This window comes from Antedon bifida, chromosome 2 (genome assembly GCF_963402885.1).
Source record: "Antedon bifida chromosome 2, ecAntBifi1.1, whole genome shotgun sequence".
In the NCBI taxonomy this organism is placed as follows: domain Eukaryota; kingdom Metazoa; phylum Echinodermata; class Crinoidea; order Comatulida; family Antedonidae; genus Antedon; species Antedon bifida.
This window is the reverse complement of record NC_136227.1, coordinates 4,429,903-4,451,152: the sequence shown is the minus strand read 5'-3', so window position 1 is coordinate 4,451,152 and position 21,250 is coordinate 4,429,903. Positions and strand designations below refer to the sequence as shown.

At 34.9% G+C, this 21,250-nt stretch overlaps 1 protein-coding gene across 1 annotated transcript in view; it reads left to right on the top strand.

The window, feature by feature from the left end:
- The window catches only part of LOC144835888 (serine/threonine-protein kinase mTOR-like), a 59,375-nt gene that overhangs the window by 5,545 nt on the left and 32,580 nt on the right, over window positions 1-21,250 (top strand). Inside the window, exons 12-38 of the mRNA XM_078691007.1 lie at window positions 76-207; window positions 407-570; window positions 1,073-1,272; window positions 1,632-1,731; window positions 1,879-2,084; window positions 2,312-2,434; window positions 2,794-2,877; window positions 3,000-3,092; window positions 3,600-3,734; window positions 4,120-4,252; window positions 4,459-4,709; window positions 5,227-5,313; window positions 5,429-5,596; window positions 6,284-6,396; window positions 6,827-7,082; window positions 7,479-7,622; window positions 7,791-7,933; window positions 8,377-8,539; window positions 9,197-9,330; window positions 9,590-9,668; window positions 9,811-9,950; window positions 10,540-10,756; window positions 14,577-14,762; window positions 14,866-15,123; window positions 17,253-17,371; window positions 17,670-17,787; window positions 18,244-18,465. Coding sequence (XP_078547133.1) covers window positions 76-207; window positions 407-570; window positions 1,073-1,272; window positions 1,632-1,731; window positions 1,879-2,084; window positions 2,312-2,434; window positions 2,794-2,877; window positions 3,000-3,092; window positions 3,600-3,734; window positions 4,120-4,252; window positions 4,459-4,709; window positions 5,227-5,313; window positions 5,429-5,596; window positions 6,284-6,396; window positions 6,827-7,082; window positions 7,479-7,622; window positions 7,791-7,933; window positions 8,377-8,539; window positions 9,197-9,330; window positions 9,590-9,668; window positions 9,811-9,950; window positions 10,540-10,756; window positions 14,577-14,762; window positions 14,866-15,123; window positions 17,253-17,371; window positions 17,670-17,787; window positions 18,244-18,465 — 4,168 coding nt within the window. The remainder of the gene's footprint in view (window positions 1-75; window positions 208-406; window positions 571-1,072; window positions 1,273-1,631; window positions 1,732-1,878; window positions 2,085-2,311; window positions 2,435-2,793; window positions 2,878-2,999; window positions 3,093-3,599; window positions 3,735-4,119; window positions 4,253-4,458; window positions 4,710-5,226; window positions 5,314-5,428; window positions 5,597-6,283; window positions 6,397-6,826; window positions 7,083-7,478; window positions 7,623-7,790; window positions 7,934-8,376; window positions 8,540-9,196; window positions 9,331-9,589; window positions 9,669-9,810; window positions 9,951-10,539; window positions 10,757-14,576; window positions 14,763-14,865; window positions 15,124-17,252; window positions 17,372-17,669; window positions 17,788-18,243; window positions 18,466-21,250) is intronic.

The window sequence follows — 21,250 nt, the reverse complement described above, 5'->3', positions numbered from 1 at the left end:
GGAGGGCCTAATTTTAATTCTCCGTTTCCAGTTAAGCTTGAAGACCTTAATATATACATTTTCTTTTGTTTACAGTCGAAAGCACAAGAGTACACCAGTAGACCCAGCTGTGTTTACATGTATCAGTATGTTAGCCAAAGCAGTGGGAACTAGCATTATAAATGATATTAAAGATCTTCTTGAACCTATGTTGGCTGTGGGCCTCAGGTATGTAACAATGTTTATAATATTAATAATAATTCGCGGTACTAGACGTACCATTTATTTTGTATCTATAAATGATATTATAGGATCTACCTTTTGTCAGCCCCTATCATTGTTTAGAGAAACAACCTGAGAGATTATATGAGCGGAGGAGGGAACAGAATTAAATTTTTGTTGAAGTTTTGTTTATATTTTTGTATAGTCCAGCGTTGACTGCATCATTACACGATTTAGCTCAGAAGATACCAAACCTCAAAAAGGATATTCAAGATGGCCTACTGAAAATGCTGTCGTTAGTTCTGATGAATAAACCACTGCGACATCCTGGCACTCCTAAGGGTTTTACCTCACCGCCAACACCTATAAGTAAGCCATACGATAACCATATGATTGTAGTATAGTACAGTAGTAGAGAATTTCTGTTGTATTTTATACAATCAGTGCAATTGGAGACCTACTATTGTAGATAGTGATTAAGTTCGCTTTTTAGGAATCCTGTCTCTGCCTGGTTTTGTGTGATGTTTTTCTTGTTCTTTGTCTTCTTTTTTTTCTTCTTTTTTTCCGTAAAAAAAAAAACAAAACATTGTTTTCGCTTATAAAATGACAAAATAAAGGGTGCAATTCAATCAAGACAATCTTTGCTTTAAATTAAAATTTTTTTTTCAGGTAAATAGTTTAATATTTATATATTTATTAATAATAACTATTATGTGACATGAAAATGGTGTATTTAACCAGCGAAGAGTGTAATTTCACTCCCTGATTTAACAAACAAATTATTTCAATTAACAATTTTTTTGTTTACTGGGACAATACATTTTTAATATATTTTGTTGTTCCTTAATAACCTTTGGTTTTTATTGTGTAGATCCCTCCAGCCAACCAGAAAGCTTTGACAGTAGCAGCATGGTCCTGGCTCTACAGACACTCGGTACCTTTGACTTTGAAGGTCATTCGTTGACCCAGTTTGTGCGCCACTGTGCAGATCAGTTTCTGGCATTTGAGCATAAAGAAATCCGAATGGAGGCAGCTCGAACTTGCTCACGGTTGTTACAGCCTTCAATTCACGTAAGAATTTTTTTTTTTCTATTAAAGATGTATTGTCTCCTAAAAACAAATGAAGATTAATTATTATCAGGCTTTGAATAGGTTATTTTGTAGTTTTAATAAAGTTAATCACTTTTGTAGAAAAAAATTTTTTCAGGTAAATCAATTTTGTTTAGATCCAATTTTTGGTCATAAGTGGCATTATTATGTGACATTAAAATGGCCTATTAAAAAATAAAAATACAAAATTATTTTTCATATGGACAATACATCTTTAATACATATTTGAGAACTAGGTAAAAAATATATACAATAAAAAGTATTTTCATACCACAATAAAGTAATAACATAATATTAATATAGTTTTCTTGTTATTTCAGTTTCGGGGCTCGCGTCCTCCACACTCTATGAGTACCACAAACACCCAAGTTGTTGCTGATGTTCTTAACAAGCTTCTCATGGTTGCTATTACTGACACAGGTATGTAAATTTGTATGTTAATTAGTATGTAAATTTGTATGTTAATTACAGTAGTATGTAAATTTCTTTTCTGTTTGTGTCTTGTTTTTACTTTGTTTTTATTTTTTTTAATAAGGGCTACTTGAATCAAATTTGATAATCTTTCAGATCCTGACATCCGTTATTGCGTTCTAGCATCACTTGATGAACGATTTGACGGGCACCTTGCACAGGCTGAGAACCTAAGCGCCCTCTTTGTTGCGAAGAACGATGAAGTGTTTGAAATTCGTGAGCTTGCCATGTGCATGATTGGTCGCCTTAGTAACATGAACCCTGCCTTTGTCATGCCCTCTCTTAGAAAGACGCTTATTCAGGTATTTTCAATGATTTATACCCCTATATGAATAATGGGACAGTCAAGGCATTCTCTTGTATAACAGAGGCTTACAACTGTATAGAATGTTCCATTTGTCAGTTAAGGGGTGTCCATTATTGCATCTATACATTTAAGTATCCCACAGATATGAACACTATTGTATTCAAAAGCATGAATATATACATTTTTTTCTCTTGCTTATATCTTATTGCTTTACTGTAACAGATACTGACTGAGCTTGAGCATAGTGGTGTCGGACGTAACAAGGAGCAGAGTGCCAGGATGTTAGGTCATCTTGTGTCAAATGCGCCTCGACTTATACGACCTTATATGGAGCCAATAGTCAAGGTATAAAATGAATTATGCGCCACTAGTAATTCTCCTAAAATACTAGATTTTTTTTATAATAGAAATGGCTTGTGACTATACAAACGTTTTAGAGAATGTTGTAGGAGAGCTTTGGCATACACCGCTATGAGCGCTCACTGGCTAAACTCCATGCCTAAGAGCATGAGCAGACCAATGCAACTATGTAGCGTTGGAGGACCAAACCAGAAGCCTTTGTACCCTGCGTTATGCCATTGTGGAAGAGTTAAGCCTTTGTTGGGCTCTGTCTTTACCTTATAATACTGCATTCAAATCAAATATAAATAGTACTATTTTATAGTATGTTGTGGAGAAATCTTATAATGTATATACATTCACAGGCTTTGATACCAAAACTAACTGAATCTGATGCCAATCCAAACGTAGTCATCAACGTCTTGGCTGCAATTGGTGAATTATCGCAGGTAAGGATGAATTACTGTAACTTAAATTGCACCAATCAAAATCCCATGACTGCTAACAAATGGTAGAAATTCTTATGAACTGTACAGGTCAAATTAACAATTGTTTGATTGTTATATCTCAGGTTGGTGGAGTTGAAATGAGAAAGTGGGTTGGTGAGCTGTTGCCAATTATTATAGAGATGTTACAAGATTCATCCTCTCTTAACAAAAGAGAAGTAAGTATATTGCAAAGTAGAACTACTATTAATAAAACACTGTCAGGGACCCAACCAAGATTCATCTTGGCCATAGATTTAAAACGGGTATGTGGTCCTAGTAATAGAAAAGCGGACTTCTTCTATTAAGTTGTCGCCTTCAACAAGCTGAAGATTTTTTCAGCTATGCCTACTAGAAGGCCTGCTAAGGCCTACTTTTAAGTATTGACTGTGACAGTGGCTGTATGTGAACTAGTACACTGGGGTAACCCCCTACTTTTTTTGAAAGATGTACTAGGTTCTGTACACATGGATCTATGGTTTATAATCCTTATCTGAGAAGACTTGGAGAACCATGGAGCAAGTGAGCCTCGAACCCTTGCTGATGTTATGGCTGGATTACGGTTCCAGTGTCTGCTCACTGCGATTTGTACTGCTCTGCATAGAACATCTGCAGTTTAACTTAAGTCAAATCCAAAACCATAAGTTTATGTTGTACTAATGGAGCTTAACTATTAAACCAAACAGGTTGCCTTGTGGACGCTGGGTCACCTGGTTGAGAGTACAGGTTATGTTGTGGACCCTTACATGAAATATCCTAACTTACTGGACGTACTGCTCAACTTTCTGAAAACCGAACAATCTCCAAACATCAGAAGAGAAGTAAGTCATGTTTGTGTATCATTAGGTGCACTAAAGCTCTGTTTACACTTTCAAATTATTTTGCCAAAAAGGTGTGATATGCCTAAATAATTGTGATATGACATCATCATGTCCATATATGGGCTCATTCCATTTTTTGTCACATAAAGTTTGATAGTGTAGACAGGGATTAAGGCCAATTTACATAGACGAGCTGTAGCGGTAAGTGGTAAACAAATATATAGAATCTATGCTATTTCTTATGACTATTTACAAAAAAGGAGAAACCGGATAGATACAGATTCTGTGAAAGTTGGCTTTAGTGTGTATTTCCGCTGAATTACCCATTTTACCTGTTTCCATTTCTGATTCTCTAGTGTAAATTTCTTGTTATTCTTCTCAATAGACTATAAGAACGCTAGGCCTGCTTGGTGCACTTGATCCTTACAAACATAAGCTGAACTTGGGTAAAATGAACCAGCCCGGTGAGACGTCTGGAGCAGTGCTTAGCCTCTCAGACACCAAGACTAATCAGGATGGTATGTGAGATTGTTTTTGGGAGATTTTAAAATGGTTTTGAAAATAGAGGTGGTTATGGAGATTATGAGAATAATAATGCAAATAATGTAGGCCTAGATTGTACAACAACAGTATTATTAACTTTTCCATTGAAGTTTTTACACAATTAGATTCAAGCTAGTCTTAGATGACCTAACAAAACTACTACAATAATTTTACTTCACAGGTGAATACACAACTAGTGAGATGCTAGTGAGCATGGGTAGTGGCTCCCTGGAGGAATTCTACCCAGCTGTTGCCGTGGCAACATTGATGCGTATAATGCGTGACTCGTCATTGGCCAGTTACCATAAACATGTGGTCCAAGCTCTTACATTCCTCTTTAAAACTCTAGGTGTGAAGTGCGTTCAGTTTTTACCACAGATCATGCCTACGTACCTTAGTGTGATACGCACGTGTGATTCTGGTATACGAGAGGTAAAATACCATCAATCAATATTATTTGCTTTTGAGCTAAAAAGTTTTTATAATTTCTTTATCTTCATTGGGGGTAGAGGGTTGGTAGTGTCAAGTCTTAAAGCATGTTGCTTATTTTGACCTCCCTCCACACTCCTTTTTTTTATACCATCATATTATTGCTCTGTATTTGACATTATATTTCACAAGACTATAACCGTGTGAAAATAGCTTGTTAGTTAGAGTAACTCCTATTTTACTTTACTGTAGAGTACCTATTCTACTGTAGTAGGGGTGTCCCCTTAATTATTTAACTTAAGCTCAGTCTACACTATCAAACTTTTTGTAACAACAAAATGTGATGTACCAAAATACGGACACTATATGATTTGTGCACATCACGATTTTTTGTGTATAGACAGATAGCTTAAGTTAAATACTTTAGGAGAGGGTTTATTCTGTAGGGTCTATAGATAGAACTAGTTTGTTGCACAAACCTACATAGTATAAGTATATTTTGTATTGTTTGATCTAATAGTTTTTACTACAACAACTTGGAATGATGATCTCAATTGTAAGACAACACATCAGAAATTATCTGGATGAGATATTTGCTCTAATTAAGGTAATCAATATTCAAATTCCTTTCTATTGGTCGGTTACTAATACTTTGTTAAAGATATGTCAGACAAAATAGAAACCAAGAACATTGACGTCTTATGAAATGTTTTATTTTGTAGGAATTCTGGACGCTAAACAGCTTGATTCAGAACACCATCATCTGGTTAGTGGAGCAGATAGTGATAGCGTTAGGTGGAGAGTTTAAGCTTTACTTGCCTCAGATTGTGCCACAGATGCTAAAAGTCTTCACTCATGACAATAGTCCTGATAGAAAAGTCACAAAAACGGTTTGTACACATTTATTTAAAGATGTGTGGTCCTCTAAAAACATAAAAATGAACTTTAAAACAATTTTTTTTAAATAAGTTTGTTGCTTATTAAAATAAACTGTTAAATTCAACCAAAAACCCATTGATTCTTTTTCTTTAAATTACATTTTTTCAGGTAATTACAATTTTTGGTCAAAGTGAATAACTATTATGTAACATTAAAGTGGCATATTTTTGGGGAACAATAATTCTTTAATCCACCTGCCTGCACTAATAAACTCTTCTGATAAGAAATTCTAAACAATTTTCCATCCATTTGATTTAAGAGCATGTGTAAAACCAAATGCCAAAGACTTTCTCTTGTTTAATTCTCCAAAGAATGTTGTTACAGTGGAACCTCTGTAAAAGGGACACCTTCGGGACCATACAAAACGTCCCTTTTATAGTGTGCAACCGAATTGGTGTTGGCCATAGTGTTAAAACAGATCTTGTCACTCAACTCGACACAAGAAAGTGTACCTTTATAGAGGTATCCCTTAAATATGGCTGTTATTAGTATTAATTGGGTAACTTATTCCACAATATGTGAAAACATTTTTCATCTGGTTTCTAAGTGGACAGCTTGACAAAACTGTCTTGACACGTAAGTTATTTTATTTTATGGTTTACAATACATGAACTCTATCTCATTAACTTGTTCCACAGTTACTCGGTGCAATGCAGAAATTTGGTGCTAACTTAGATGACTATCTTCATCTACTTCTTCCTCCTGTTGTTAAGTTGTTTGATTCTAATGAGGTTCCAATGGAAGTTAGAAGGTGAGTACATCATAGTAAATATGTTGCCATCTGAAGACTAAAGGCCAATTTACACAAACAAGCAGTAATTAATGTAATGTAATTAAAGTAAGTAATGGTAATAAAAATATAGAATCTATGTTATTCCTTATGACCATTTACACACAACGCAGAGCAGTTCTGCTGAGAATAGATAAAGATTCTATGTGGGACAAGCTATGCGGTTTTCAACTTACCATTACCACTCGTCTGCGTAAATCGGCCTTAAGTTTTCAACTCCAATATAACTGCCAAAACTTCATCAAATCAAATTCTGTTTTATAGAATTGTTTATATAGTGGATTAATAGAGCTTCATATTAAACCAACTAGAACTTGTGGAGACGGAATCACGTCGTTGAAAGTATAACTTATTTCATGGAGCTTACTTGAAATATCCTTTGTTTTTCCAGAACGGCTTTGGAGTCTATAGATCTACTCAGTGACACGCTTGACTTCACAGACTTTGCTTCCCGTATCATACACCCGCTCGTACGAACTCTAGACTCAAACCCGGCGCTGCAAGAGGCAGCTATGGAAGCCCTGTCATCTCTGGTGCTTCAGCTTGGCAAGAAGTATCAGATCTTTATACCAATGGTGAATAAGGTTTTAACCAAGCAAAAGATCATGCACCAGACATATGATATCTATATCAGTAAGATCATTCAGGTGAGATCATATTGTAAAATACAGTATAATTACACAGATATATTAAGCTGACCCCTTAACTTATTCATTTTTATGCAAGACACAAATAATAGTTACAGTACCTCCTTAGGTTTCCTCAATATAAGGTACACCCCTTAACTTAGTAGTTTTCATGCAATGTGTATTATTACATTTTAAGGGTGTATATTACCTCTATAAATAAAGAATAAAGTTGAAACATAAGAGTCCAACTTGAGACTACTGTATATTATGCCGACATGAAGTTCATAGTTTGTACTATCATGGAGCAACTATACTATAGCATGATACTATACTATATAGCATGATACTATACTATAGCATGATTAACAATGAGATGTTGTGAAATTATTTTTCAAATTGTATTTTTTTCCATAGGGGTCAACGATCTCCGAAATAGATGATTTAGCAGTTCTTCGAGCACAGGAACAAAAAGGAAAACGTAATAGGAATCAGTCGAACAGAGGAATGGAGCCAGTGACAATAAAGAAACTACCAGTTAGTTCAAGCAACTTGACAAAGGTAAATTAGATAACATTTAAATTATGTTAGACTACTAGTTTTTTTTTTATAAGATAGTAACAAGTTTAACAAATGTGTGTAATTTGTTTCTACTTAAGTGTAATTTGTTTCTACTTAAAAGTGATTAGATTTAGTTTCAGTGAATATTGTAACAATTTATTTCACCAGGCTTTTACAGCGACTCGCCGAGTGTCGAGAGATGATTGGATGGAATGGTTGAGACGTCTTAGTGTTGAATTACTTAAGGAATCGCCATCGCATGCATTGAGGTCTTGTCATGATTTAGCCCAGCAGTACAATCCGCTAGCAAGGTCAGTGAAGCGTGTCAATGAAAATCATTCTTCCCCATCTTTCAGACCATACAGATTGTTCAGACAAGGCAACTCTTGAAATTGTTCCTTAAAATATACCTATCCAATATAACATTTTTCTTGCAGCCCAAACTTCCATAATCATGGAAGTTTAAAAAAATATAAGATTTATTTTACTTGTTTGTTTGTTTTTATTGTTTCTCTTTCTCTCATCTACAATGAAAGAACAAAATTACACTAGTAAAGAAAAGTGTGCAGAAGGAGACTAAAATAAATTAAGTTTGGAGACAAACTTTAAGTCATGCACCAGATTAAAATAAAAAAAATAAATTAATAAAATATTGAAGGAAATTAAGAAACAGTAGCAGCATTTATTTGCCGCATCATTTGTCAAGCCAGAACCAGAGACATGATTTTACTATTACAAATTATTATTTATTCAGAGATCTATTCAATGCAGCGTTTGTGTCATGCTGGTCAGAGCTCACCGAACAAGATCAAGATGTGTTGATACACAACTTAGAGACGGCATTGACCTCACAAGACATTCCAGAGATTACACAAACTCTACTCAACCTGGCTGAGTTTATGGAACATTGCGATAAGGTATTTACTCTCTGTCTTTATACAGACCGATCACAAGTAGCAGTTCGGGTGAACCGTTGCGTTGTGATTGGTCAATTTATTTGGTGTGTACTTTCCGTTCTTGTTTTGTGTCTATAAGGGCCCGTTGTTGTATAAACAGAAATGGATTCCGTGTAATTACTAAACAACCTGGAAAGGCTACTTGAAAAGGACCGGCCAAATTTGGCCAGTTGGTGAGCTGAAGTAGCCTTTTTAAGTAGCCTCAGGGGACAAGTTGCCCTTTATTATACCAGCAGACGTTTGGCTGTGACTGACCTTCCTGTTCATAACCTGGCAGTTAACATTTATGTATGAACGGCTCAGTTTAGGGGATTGATCTTCGTCTGTGAAAACAGGCATATACATACAGTAGTAGATTATTTTTTTTTCTATTTGTTATGCTTATTTATGTACATATGTTTATGAATGGAAAAATGTGTTCAACTGCCCTTTAATTAAAAACAAACATTTACTTAAGCATCAAGATGCAGTGTCCGTGAGAGCAAACTGTATACAGTCAATAGCCACCATATGTGGTCTAGTATCACAGTTAGTACCAGTAAACCCTTATCAAGTCCGTATTTGAATCCTCTATTTATAGCCTGTATTTCTTCTATCATACTTTATGCATCTTTGCAGGGCCCTCTTCCTCTCGATACTACATTACTAGGTGAAAGAGCGTCTAAATGTCGAGCTTACGCTAAAGCACTTCACTATAAAGAAGAGGAGTTCCATAAGGAAGCTAAACCTGCTATATTAGAGTCACTGATAAGGTAATGCTAACGCCTCTTGGTCATAGATATATAATAGTGTGAGCATGTATATCATATGTGTTGAATTTATTCATGAATTGCATATTCCTATTCGTATTCTATTAAATGCTGTCGATATTTAGTACATTTATTGGTTTACAAATTTCATTATTTTTTTTTTTTTATCTTAGGATTTTTTATGAATCATATTTGACATTGTATTAGGAGCTACTGTATATTAGACAACCATTGTTGTTATGTTTCTTTTACTTCTTTATAGCATTTACAACAAACTGCACCAGCCAGAGGCAGCACAAGGAGTGTTACAATATGCATCTAAGACACTTGGTTCTGAAATGGTAAGTCCTCCACAGACCTCTCTCACTTTCCACAATACTCGCATGGGTTCCAATATGATGATTTCCCCCTAATATTGTTATTTCTGATAGACATGTCAATATAGTACAATCAATTTCAAATGTTCTTGTTTTTATTTTACAGCAAAGACAAGAAACCTGGTATGAGAAACTTCATCAGTGGGAGAATGCGTTAGCAGAGTGTGAAAAGAAACAACAGCAAAACCTGGATGACATGGAATTGATGCTAGGGAGGATGAGGTGCCTGGAGGCATTAGGAGAATGGTATGTTGTTATGTAATACTAACATGATTATTATTTGTAGCATTTCATACAGTGATAACAATTTTTGAGAACCTCCACTTAAGCTCTGTCTACACTATCAAATTTTATGTGACAAAAATGTGATGTGGCCATAATGAACACGATGTCATATCACTACCATATTTAACCATATCACTACTAAATTTGGGCACATCACACTTTTTTTTGTCATATACTAGTTTGATTGTCTAGAAAGAGCTTTAGACATACATTAAGTTATGTTACACAGTAAACCAATAATTATTCATTCATTCAAAGGACATTTATTTTCGTCCAAAAGACATGTAAAATAAACAATGACAAATTAAGATTTAAAAAAATAAGAAGGCAGAATTCCAAGAAGATCTTGTGGCGGGATTGAAACAAGTTAACATTTATATATATTTTTAAAATAGAACAATAAATAAAGAAATAAAAAAATAAAAATGTATACCAGTAAATAAGAATTGTAAAAATATAGTAAAATTGATGAACAAAAATAATGAACTTGCAAAATGAAATTTTAAAACATCTTCATTTGTAATTCTTGTTTTGTAATATTTAATTGTAGGGGTCAACTTCATGACATAGCATGTGCCAAATGGTCAGAGGTCAGTGATGACTACCGTCAACGCATGGCTCGTATGGCCGCCGCAGCTGCTTGGGGTCTCAACCAATGGGAATCCATGGATGAGTATGCGTGTATGATACCGCGAGATACATACGATGGCGCCTTCTACCGAGCAGTGCTCGCCGTTCACCAGGACCACTTTGCTCAAGCCCAACAGGTATGATTTACGTATTTTTTATTTTCTATGTTGACCTAATTTACATAATTAAAGTATGTAATCTATATTTCTGGAGATTATCAATCATTACTACATTCTTCCAGGTCTAATAATTTGATTACTCCACTCACTGGTAAAGGTAGTCTTTCGAAACATGTATGTTTCTGTATAGTGTTTGTTGTTTAAGCTACCAATCAATTTTTATAATAGAATTAGCGTCAAAACTGTTTCTTTAATTGATTTTTCTGTCTAATTTATTTAAATTTCTTATGTACTAGTAAAGTAATATAACTTATTATTAAGACGTTTCCATGTTGAATGTGAATTTAATTGTATTTAAAAAATGATTTGAACTTGTACAAAAGATAAAATGAACACCCAAAATAGTGCCCAAAGTCGTAAATTGAGAGAGAAAATCGCAACATTGTGAGTCAGCCGAAAGGTTTGCAGTTTTGAAAGAGTTACACAAAAGCAATACTACCAATACAAAAAAAAACCATATTGAGAATTACAACAAAGCATGCTGCCATGGTCCGAAGTTCAGATCTTGTCAGAACTAGATGAGATCGTACAGTATAAACTGGTTCCAGAATGCCAAGATCACACAGTAACCACACCCTCCCCCCAACAAACAAAACTGATCATAACATAAATACATAAATATTTTTTTTTTATTATAGTATATTTAATTTAATATTTAAACGATTAAACTTTAGACCCTTTTGACACTTCCTTCCCATTGCTAATTTAACCATTATACTAGAGACAGTCTGGAGTGTTTAGCAGTACTATTACTTATATAGACACAACCACACTGACATTTAGGATACATCCGTCATTCACTTTGTATCTATAATTTCCTATATTGAAAAGGCTGTGTAACATTAATCCCATCCTCCAATGTCAATTACTGTTTGTTTATGAAATGCTTGAATACATAACATTGAAAAAGAAATTTAATTATGGTTTCTCTTTACTTGTTTTCTTAACCGTTCTCATTGAGTATATCATGATCAGGCCGTCATTGACTGGTTTCGGTATGGGTCTAGGACAACTACCCCCTGGACAACTACCACCTGGACAACTTCCCCCTGGACAACTACCACCTGAACAACTACCCCCTGGACAACTACTGTACCCCCTGGACAATTACCCCCTAGGACAACTACCACCTGGACAACTACCACCTGGACAACTACCACCCGGACAATTACCCCCTGGACAATCACCCTCCTAGGACAACTACCCCCCGGACAACTACCCTCTTAGGACAACTACCCCCTAGGACGACAATTACCCCCTAGGACGACAATTACCCCCTAGGACAACTACCCCCTAGGACAACTACCCTCTAGGACAACTACCCTCTAGGACAACTACCCCCTAGGACAATTACCCCCTAGGAAAACTACCCTCTAGCTACCCACTAGGAATATTACAATTGGCCCATAGGACAACTACAGCTTTGGACGATTGGTAACCAAATTAACAAGCTGCTTCTTTTGGTGTATTATAACATCAAATTTTGTGTGAAGAAGATTGTAGATTTGTAGTCTATTTTGTAATAACTGTAGCGATATTTATTTTCTAAAAACTTCTAGGACAAACTATGAAAAACGATTTCCTCAATTGGCGCAGTTTTCTATGTTTTCATAATAGGAAGACTAAGAAATGTATGAACCTGTCAAACGGGGGAGAGAGAGATTGATTTTCAAATCGTCTAATGTAATCAATTGATTAACAGTGTAGGGTTTTTTTTAAATCTAAAATAAAATTACGAGGTTCTTTGCTGTAGAATATGAATTGGAATAAAATGAAATAAGTAGAAATGTGTAGTCATAAACACATCATGGATATAATTATTCTTTAGGTTCCAAAAACGTTTATTGTCCTATTTTCTCAGGAGTGGGGAGAAAATGTAAAAAAACAAATCAATTAAAGTTCTTCTATGAGGTAGTAACAGCCAAACCAATATTCCATTATTACTGGACTTAGTAGTAGTAGTAAACGTATAATGTCATTAAACAGCATAACATAAGCTCTTATGGTAAAACATTTGTTTTCAAAAAGAAAAGAGAGAACAAAATCGGTCAAATTTTATCGATAATAAGGGGCTGCTCTAGTCCCACTATCTTACAACTATCCTCTAGTCCAACTGCTATGCCCCTAGGACAACTACCCATCTAGAACAACAACACTCTCTGTAATTGTCCTAGGGGGTAATTGTCCGGGTGGTAGTTGTCCTAGTGGGGGTCATTGTCCGGGTGGTAATTGTCCAGGGGGTAGATGTCCGGATACGTTCAGTATACATGCATTGTCATTGTGTCATATATTATGCACATCAGGCACAGAACATTAATTCTAAACACCCGGTGATATACTGAAATTTAATTAATTAATTTGAAACGATAAGGCTGCTTGATATGCAGATGTCCTATCCATTAGACTACTGGGACTTTCATGGTATTGTTCAAACTCGATCGGACAGCGACTCTTTAACATTCTCGGCGTGGTACATGCATATATCCAATCAATCTGTTTTGATCTTTGTAGATCTTGTCAGTGCAGCTCAGGTTTCGAAATGATGTGTACCACAAAACTGGCACCCATATAGGCTGAGCCAGGTATGCGGGACATAGTAGGCCTACACTTTTGATCATGAACACAAAGGGTGCATAAACTCAACGAACATGCTATGCAAAATACTAATACAGTAGTATTCATAACAAAAATGCACAGTTTCAGACTGAAGAGTGCTCTACAAAACAACATCCTATGCATGTAGCAGAATATATATATTATCCATTTTTTATTTTTACTTTTACAATCAAATGGAGTAAAAAATAAATTAACTTGTATCCATTTTGTTGTATTTTTCTCCTTCCATCCTCAAATTTCTCCTTATATCAATTCATCTTTTGTACAGACTAACCTTTTGCTTGTTTCCCTTTAACATAGACATACTAGCGTATCTGTCATTTGCCAGCAGATTTGTTTTACATATGTAGTTATATTTTTTTTCCCGTTTTTGTACCCATTTTTCTATTGTATGTTTCTTTTAAATGTCATACATATACAGTGATCTTAACCACTTGACCACCACATGTTGTTTAAATAATTGACAATACAACCAAGTTTTTGGGTGGGCGTATATCACATGTTTGGCTTGCACATCGCAGCGAGAATCTTAACCACTAGACCATGTATGTTGGCAAATCATTGACAGATACATACATACTGTGATAACCAAGTTTGTGGGTGGGCGGATATAACAGAGTGTCCTTGTAAATCAATTCAATCTGTTAGTAGTAATAATTAACAGAATTTAAATGGCCAAAATATTTCATTAAATTGTATTTGGGAAGAAACAACTTATTAAATTAATTATATCCTTTAATTTGTCAAATTTAGAAGAGTAAATTTGGCAGAGTTTTCATGGTGCCTGTTTAATGTTAAACACATTAAAACATTTATGTGTTCCATACCAAGTTCTTATTGCTGGAGTCTGTCAAAATGTTTTATGCCCAGTTTATCTATTTCTATTCGCTTATAGGCTCTTTAAACAATGTATTATTTTTCACCATAAAGGGATCATCAGTTTAAAACTAAACTAAATTCCGCCATGATAGAACCTACTATAGTAAACTCCCCTAATACCCGGACTCTCTGAAAACCGGAAAACTCTCACGAACCTTTTTTTTAGGCCCAAAAGATCCTTAGTATATCATAACATAAACTATTAATACTGTATGAGACTGTAGTTAGTAAAAGAATGTTTTTTTTTTAAATTAGAGAGTGCCATGATATCTTTTTTTTTTAGTGCATCAACAAAGCAAGAGATATCCTTGACACTGAACTGACAGCAAGAGCTGGTGAGAGTTACAACAGAGCTTATGGTGCCATGGTTAATGTTCAGATGTTGTCAGAACTAGAGGAGATCATCCAGTATAAGCTGGTTCCAGAGCGGCAAGAGGTTATTAAACAGATCTGGTGGGATCGGCTACAGGTAAATCTTCATCTTTTTTTTTTGCTATGATCATATCACAAACAATGTGTAAGAAAAAAAAATAAAATTAAAAAAGTAAAATTAACATTTCTTGAATTTTCAGGGTTGCCAGAGAAATGTTGAAGATTGGCAGAAAATCATCCAGGTGAGGTCGCTTGTCATCAATCCAGCTGAGGATCGCAGGACGCGGTTAAAGTATGCCAGTCTTTGCCGTAAAGGAGGGCGCATGGCGCTGTCGCACAAGACGCTTGTGAAGCTTATGGAAGTCGACCCATCGTTACAACCAGACATGCCGCTACCTAATAGTGACCCACACGTTACATTTGCGTACATGAAGCACATGTGGAAGGACGGAGATAGAGTAAGGGACCATTTTATTTTCTGCTGCAAGATTTTTTATCTTAAAGGTCATGAAATTAAAAATGTGAAGATAACTGTACCTTTAATTTAAAGATAATCTAAAAGATGTACTTTCTTTAAAGATGTATTGTTCCCCAAAAACATGAGAACTGAAGATTAAGAAAATCATTCACTTCCATAGAAACAAATGACCAAAAGTAATGAAGTAATTTTTAAAAAAAGTAAAGTAATTTCAATTTATAGACTAAAACAGTTAATTTAACAAAACAAAACATTCTCTGACAATTTGACTATTTTTGCCCTTAAATTTTTTTCTTGTAAATAATTTTTTTTATACAATTTTTGTAAATAACTATTATGTAACATTAAAATGACATATTAAAAAAATTTTTTTTATACAATTTGGTTAAAGTGAATAACTATTATTTGACATTAAAATGACATATTCAACATTATTTTAATATCTTTAAATATATGATGAAAAAATCAAATTGTCAATTGTAATAATAACTAGACATGAAACTCGTCACTTTGACGAGTTAGTTATCCGCACCACGACAAACGCCACGTGCACGTCATACGTTGGAATATTGCACACAGATAAAGATTATGGCATTATGACAAGAACTGAAGAATATGACATGCTGTTAGTGCTGAATTTTGTGTCATATAGTATATACATGCAAACAGTATAAGCTGTATACATATTACATACAGTGTAGAATATGTGAAATTACGGGACCCGCCATTTATTCCAATTTTTAACATGGCGACGGTATCAAAATGAAACACTTGGATAGCAATTTCAGAAGGAAATTATCTCAGGAACAACATATTAACGTGTAGAAGAAATTTGAATACGTAAAATATAGATGCGCACCCTTTTAAATGTGATGAACTATTACGCAAAATATCAAAATACGACTTTTTTTATTCAACTGGCCATATGATGACGTCACAACATCCGATTGGCAAAATGTTTACATGAATTCGTATCTACAATCCAATAGCTTCCAGAAAACGTTTTAATCGTGATTATCACATTTTATTCTTACGAGCTATTACAGATTAAAATTTACTGTAAAGATGAAATTAATGACCCACGTAATTAAAATTTGTAGGCATGATGACGTCATAAAAATTAAAATATTTTTATCTCATGCTAAAGAAAGTTGATTGACCTACACAATATATAAATGTAGGAGAAAAAGGAATACAGATAAGCGCGATGCGCTCCATTGAATGTGATGAGCAATAACGAAAGAGACAAAAATCCTATATTTTACATTCGTGTGGCCATACGATGACGTCACAATGTTTTTTTAGCCTTATTGATGCATGATCCGATATCTACAACTCATCAACTTCTAGATTTTGTAATAAAAATAAACGGTTAACGGTTTACTTTAGAAACTATGACTGTTTAAAAAAAGACATAATTTTGACGATTTTTTAAGCTTTTTCATAAAAAACGCGCACGAATTGTCTAATTCAACGTGTTCGTATGGCGTTATTTAAACTGGAAAAGGTCTAAATTGTTTTCAAAATCACTGGGAAAGGCTTGAAAAATATAATTCAAGAGAAAAAAATATGTTTTTAACGCTATGTGCGCACCGCGCGCATAAAAAATTGCGCGCCCGTGGGAATTTTTGACATGCTCAAAATGACAAGAAACGCGTAAAAAGTTGATTAGAAATTAATTTTGCGCATTTTGAAATTTTAAATGCGCGTGCGCGCGTAACTTCTTGTCAAACATGCCATTTTTAATCCGTAGAAAGTTTGCCCCTGATATGACTTAAATTTTGTCAAAGTGTCAATACTAAATGACTTTTGGTTTTTAATCTATGATCAATCATTGAAATTCATAAAATTGCGCATAAGTCACGTTGCGCAACTATGACGTCATTCAAAAATAGGAGGTGCACAACTTCACGTAAATGCCCATATGTTGTCAAAGTTATGAAATGTTATGTTTACACATTTTAGAGGAACACGACTCACAAAAAGGAAGGAAGGAAAGAAGAATAATACAGAAAAAAAATATTGATCTCATACAATTACAAGGAGTTATCCGCTTGGTATACCAAGCGGATAACTAATTAATAATGTTTTGTATTAATTATTTTGTAGATGGAAGCATTTAATGAACTCCATCACTTTGTACAATCAGCTATCCAGCAGTATGCAGCATCTCTGAACCCAGCTGAGGATACGATAGAGAGAAGGGAACTGCAGAAGCTTCTGGCCAGGTACTGTATACTGTCAACATTATTCTACTGCAGTTACTGCAGTAACTACATTTTGTTTGCTGTAATAAAAAGATTATTTCCATGTAGAAGTTAAATATAATAATAAAAAACAGTATGTAATATTATAAAAAGGCTTGGTAACTACATAAGCAGGTTAAAAAGTATACAAAATGTAATTACTGCAGTGGAATAATTTTGGCAGTGCTCCCTATAACAAAAGCTTTGGAATAAATTACATCAAAATAAAGCCGCCAAGGGCACTATAATTGAGTTTAAAAAATGTTTTTTTGTTCTTCAGATGTTATCTGAAACTTGGTGAGTGGCAGCAGAGTTTGGAGGGCATAGGTGACGAGACCATTCCACAAATTATTAGTTATTATTCAGCAGCAACGGACCATGATGCCAATTGGTACAAGGTATAACATTTATAAATAATAATTCATGTTTTATTATGGTATACACATGAAAACATAGCATAGCTTAGAAGATGATTCAATTAATAGTGTACCTAAATTAGATAGGTATATTTCCATTCCACTCTCCGGAGATCTCCACAGATACTGTACCAGGTTACCGGTGTTTGCTGAAATAGATTCTGAAACTTAGTGGAAATCCAGATACTGTACTTTGAGAGTTATCATGTTTGATAGAGTTGATTGCTTAGGCAGATCAAAGAAAAAATGGAGGGCCACCCCTTATTTTTAGCTTCAGCACCTCATTTTATAATAATTTGTATCCCACTCCTCTCCCCCCCCCCCCCCCACCCCATTTAAAAATCCTGGATCCGCTACTGGATCCAGGACAGATCTAGATCTAAATACATGCTGCTGTAGTTGATCCTTCACCATTGGTATTACTATTGTTTAACCAAGGCATGGCATTCATGGGCGTTCATGAACTACGAGGCGGTCTTGTACTACAAGAACAGCCAATCAGCAACAGCTACGCCATCTCAGACTATCAAAGAACCGGAGTTAGTTCCGGTGGATGAATCTGGCGAGTCGAACGAAGATGTTAAAGATGATATTGAAGAGGAAGGGGCAGGAGACTCAGAGGATGTGGGATTGGAGAAAGGGGCTAGCCCATCTCAAAACGTAAATATTTGACTTTGAATTATTTTTAATGTTTTTGCTTTGTATAGTATAGTATGTAACTTTACCACAATTGAATAGTTAGATTTAGTATCGCCTAAATTAAAACTACTTGACCAATGACCCCTCTTATTAATAACCTATAATCAAGCACCCTTTAAATCAATCAATCAATCAATCAATAACTCCAAACAATGATCCCTCTATTTATAGACCATCTAATAAACTACCCCTCTCATTAAAGACCCCACTATTTAGACCCCTCTAATTAGGACCTCCTTTAATTAAGACCCCTCTAATTAAAGTTCTATAAGCAAGCTAAACCAAGGACCCATTTAATCTAGGTCTCTTCATCAAAGACCCTCTTAAATCGAGGACCCTCTGCTAAATTACCCTCTAATTAGGACCCCTCTAATTTAAGACCCATAGTCACTGTCTCCTCCAAGGATCAAGATATCTTCATCAAAGACCTTCTAATCAAGGACCATCTGATAAATTACCCTCTAATCAAGGACCCTCTGATAACCTACCCTCTAATCAAGGACTATCTAATAAATTACCTTCTAATCAAGGACCCTCTGATAACCTATCTTCTAATCAAGGACTATCTAATAAATTACCTTCTAATCAAGGACCCTCTGATAACCTATCTTCTAATCAAGGACCATCTGATAAATTACCCTCTAATCAAGGACCCTCTGATAACCTATCTTCTAATCAAGGACCATCTGATAAATTACCCTCTAATCAAGGACCCTCTGATAACCTATCTTCTAATCAAGGACTATCTGATAAATTACCCTCTAATCAAGGACCCTCTGATAACCTATCTTCTAATCAAGGACCATCTGATAAATTACCCTCTAATCAAGGACCCTCTGATAACCTACCTTCTAATCAAGGACCATCTGATAAATTACCCTCTAATCAAGGACCCTCTGATAACCTATCTTCTAATCAAGGACTATCTGATAAATTACCCTCTAATCAAGGACCCTCTGATAACCTATCTTCTAATCAAGGACCCTCTGATAAATTACCCTCTAATCAAGGACCCTCTGATAAATTACCCTCTAATCAAGGACTATCTAATAAATTACCCTCTAATTAAGGACCCTCTGATAACCTATCTTCTAATCAAGGACCATCTGATAAATTACCCTCTAATCAAGGACCCTCTGATAACCTACCTTCTAATCAAGGACCATCTGATAAATTACCCTCTAATCAAGGACTATCTAATAAATTACCCTCTAATTAAGGACCCTCTGATAACCTATCTTCTAATCAAGGACCATCTGATAAATTACCCTCTAATCAAGGACCCTCTGATAACCTACCTTCTAATCAAGGACCATCTGATAAATTACCCTCTAATCAAGGACCCTCTGATAACCTATCTTCTAATCAAGGACTATCTGATAAATTACCCTCTAATCAAGGACCCTCTGATAACCTATCTTTTAATCAAGGACCCTCTGATAAATTACCCTCTAATCAAGGACCCTCTGATAAATTACCCTCTAATCAAGGACTATCTAATAAATTACCCTCTAATCAAGGACCCTCTGATAACCTATCTTCTAATCAAGGACCCTCTGATAAATTACCCTCTAATCAAGGACCCTCTGATAAATTACCTTCTAATCAAGGACCATCTGATAAATTACCCTCTAATCAAGGACCCTCTGATAAATTACCCTCTAATCAAGGACCCTCTGATAACCTACCCTCTAATCAAGGACCCTCTGATAAATTACCCTCTAATCAAGGACCCTCTGATAACCTACCCTCTAATCAAGGACCATCTGATAAATTACCCTCTAATCAAGGACCCTCTGATAAATTACCCTCTAATCAAGGACCCTCTGATAACCTACCCTCTAATCAAGGACCCTCTGATAACCTACCCTCTAATCAAGGACCCTCTAATAAATTACCCTCTAATCAAGGACCCTCTAATAAATTACCCTCTAATCAAGGACCCTCTAATAAATTACCCTCTAATCAAGGACCCTCTAATAAATTACCCTCTAATCAAGGACCCCTTTAATTAAGGACTGACCTCACTAATCTAAGGACCACACTTTTTCTTTGCTACGTACGACTTATATTTTACATACGCACTGTTACTCAATCGCAAATTTAAGTTGACTTTATAGTATCGTAGAACAGTTAGCAGCTAATTTCTCTTTTCCTTTTTGAGTAATCGCCCAAATCAATTTTGGCCGAAACCTCGTACACGATTTTCATTCATAATCAATTACTATACCAAACTAGATATAGGAATAATCTTTTAAATTGATTTCCTGGTAAATAATTCTGCAACTACAGCTGCCAAATTTATCATTAGAAAAAGGAAGTTTGATTTATCACACCTGTCTGCAAAAACTCTTTGCTGATTTTCAGTTAATTAAAGAAACAAGGTTGAAATATGTATTGTAAGCATTGGAATGCATTGGTTAAAAATTAAAAACACAACAACAAAAATTAATTATTGACATAATTTGTCCACTATAATGACACTTTAATTCTTCTAACCTAAATATTTAAACATGCACATTCATTTAAATAGCAACCTTTTAGTCTTCAAATCACACCACAAAAATAACGCATATTGAGTCAAAACGTCATTCTGCACATGCTCAGAAACCTACCATTTTCTTTCATTTATTTGACCATCAATATAATATACACTAACATACAATAACAATAACAACATACTGATTAAGACATTGCTTTAATCGCAGCTACCCCTTATATAAAATGAAAACATATACAAAGAGGA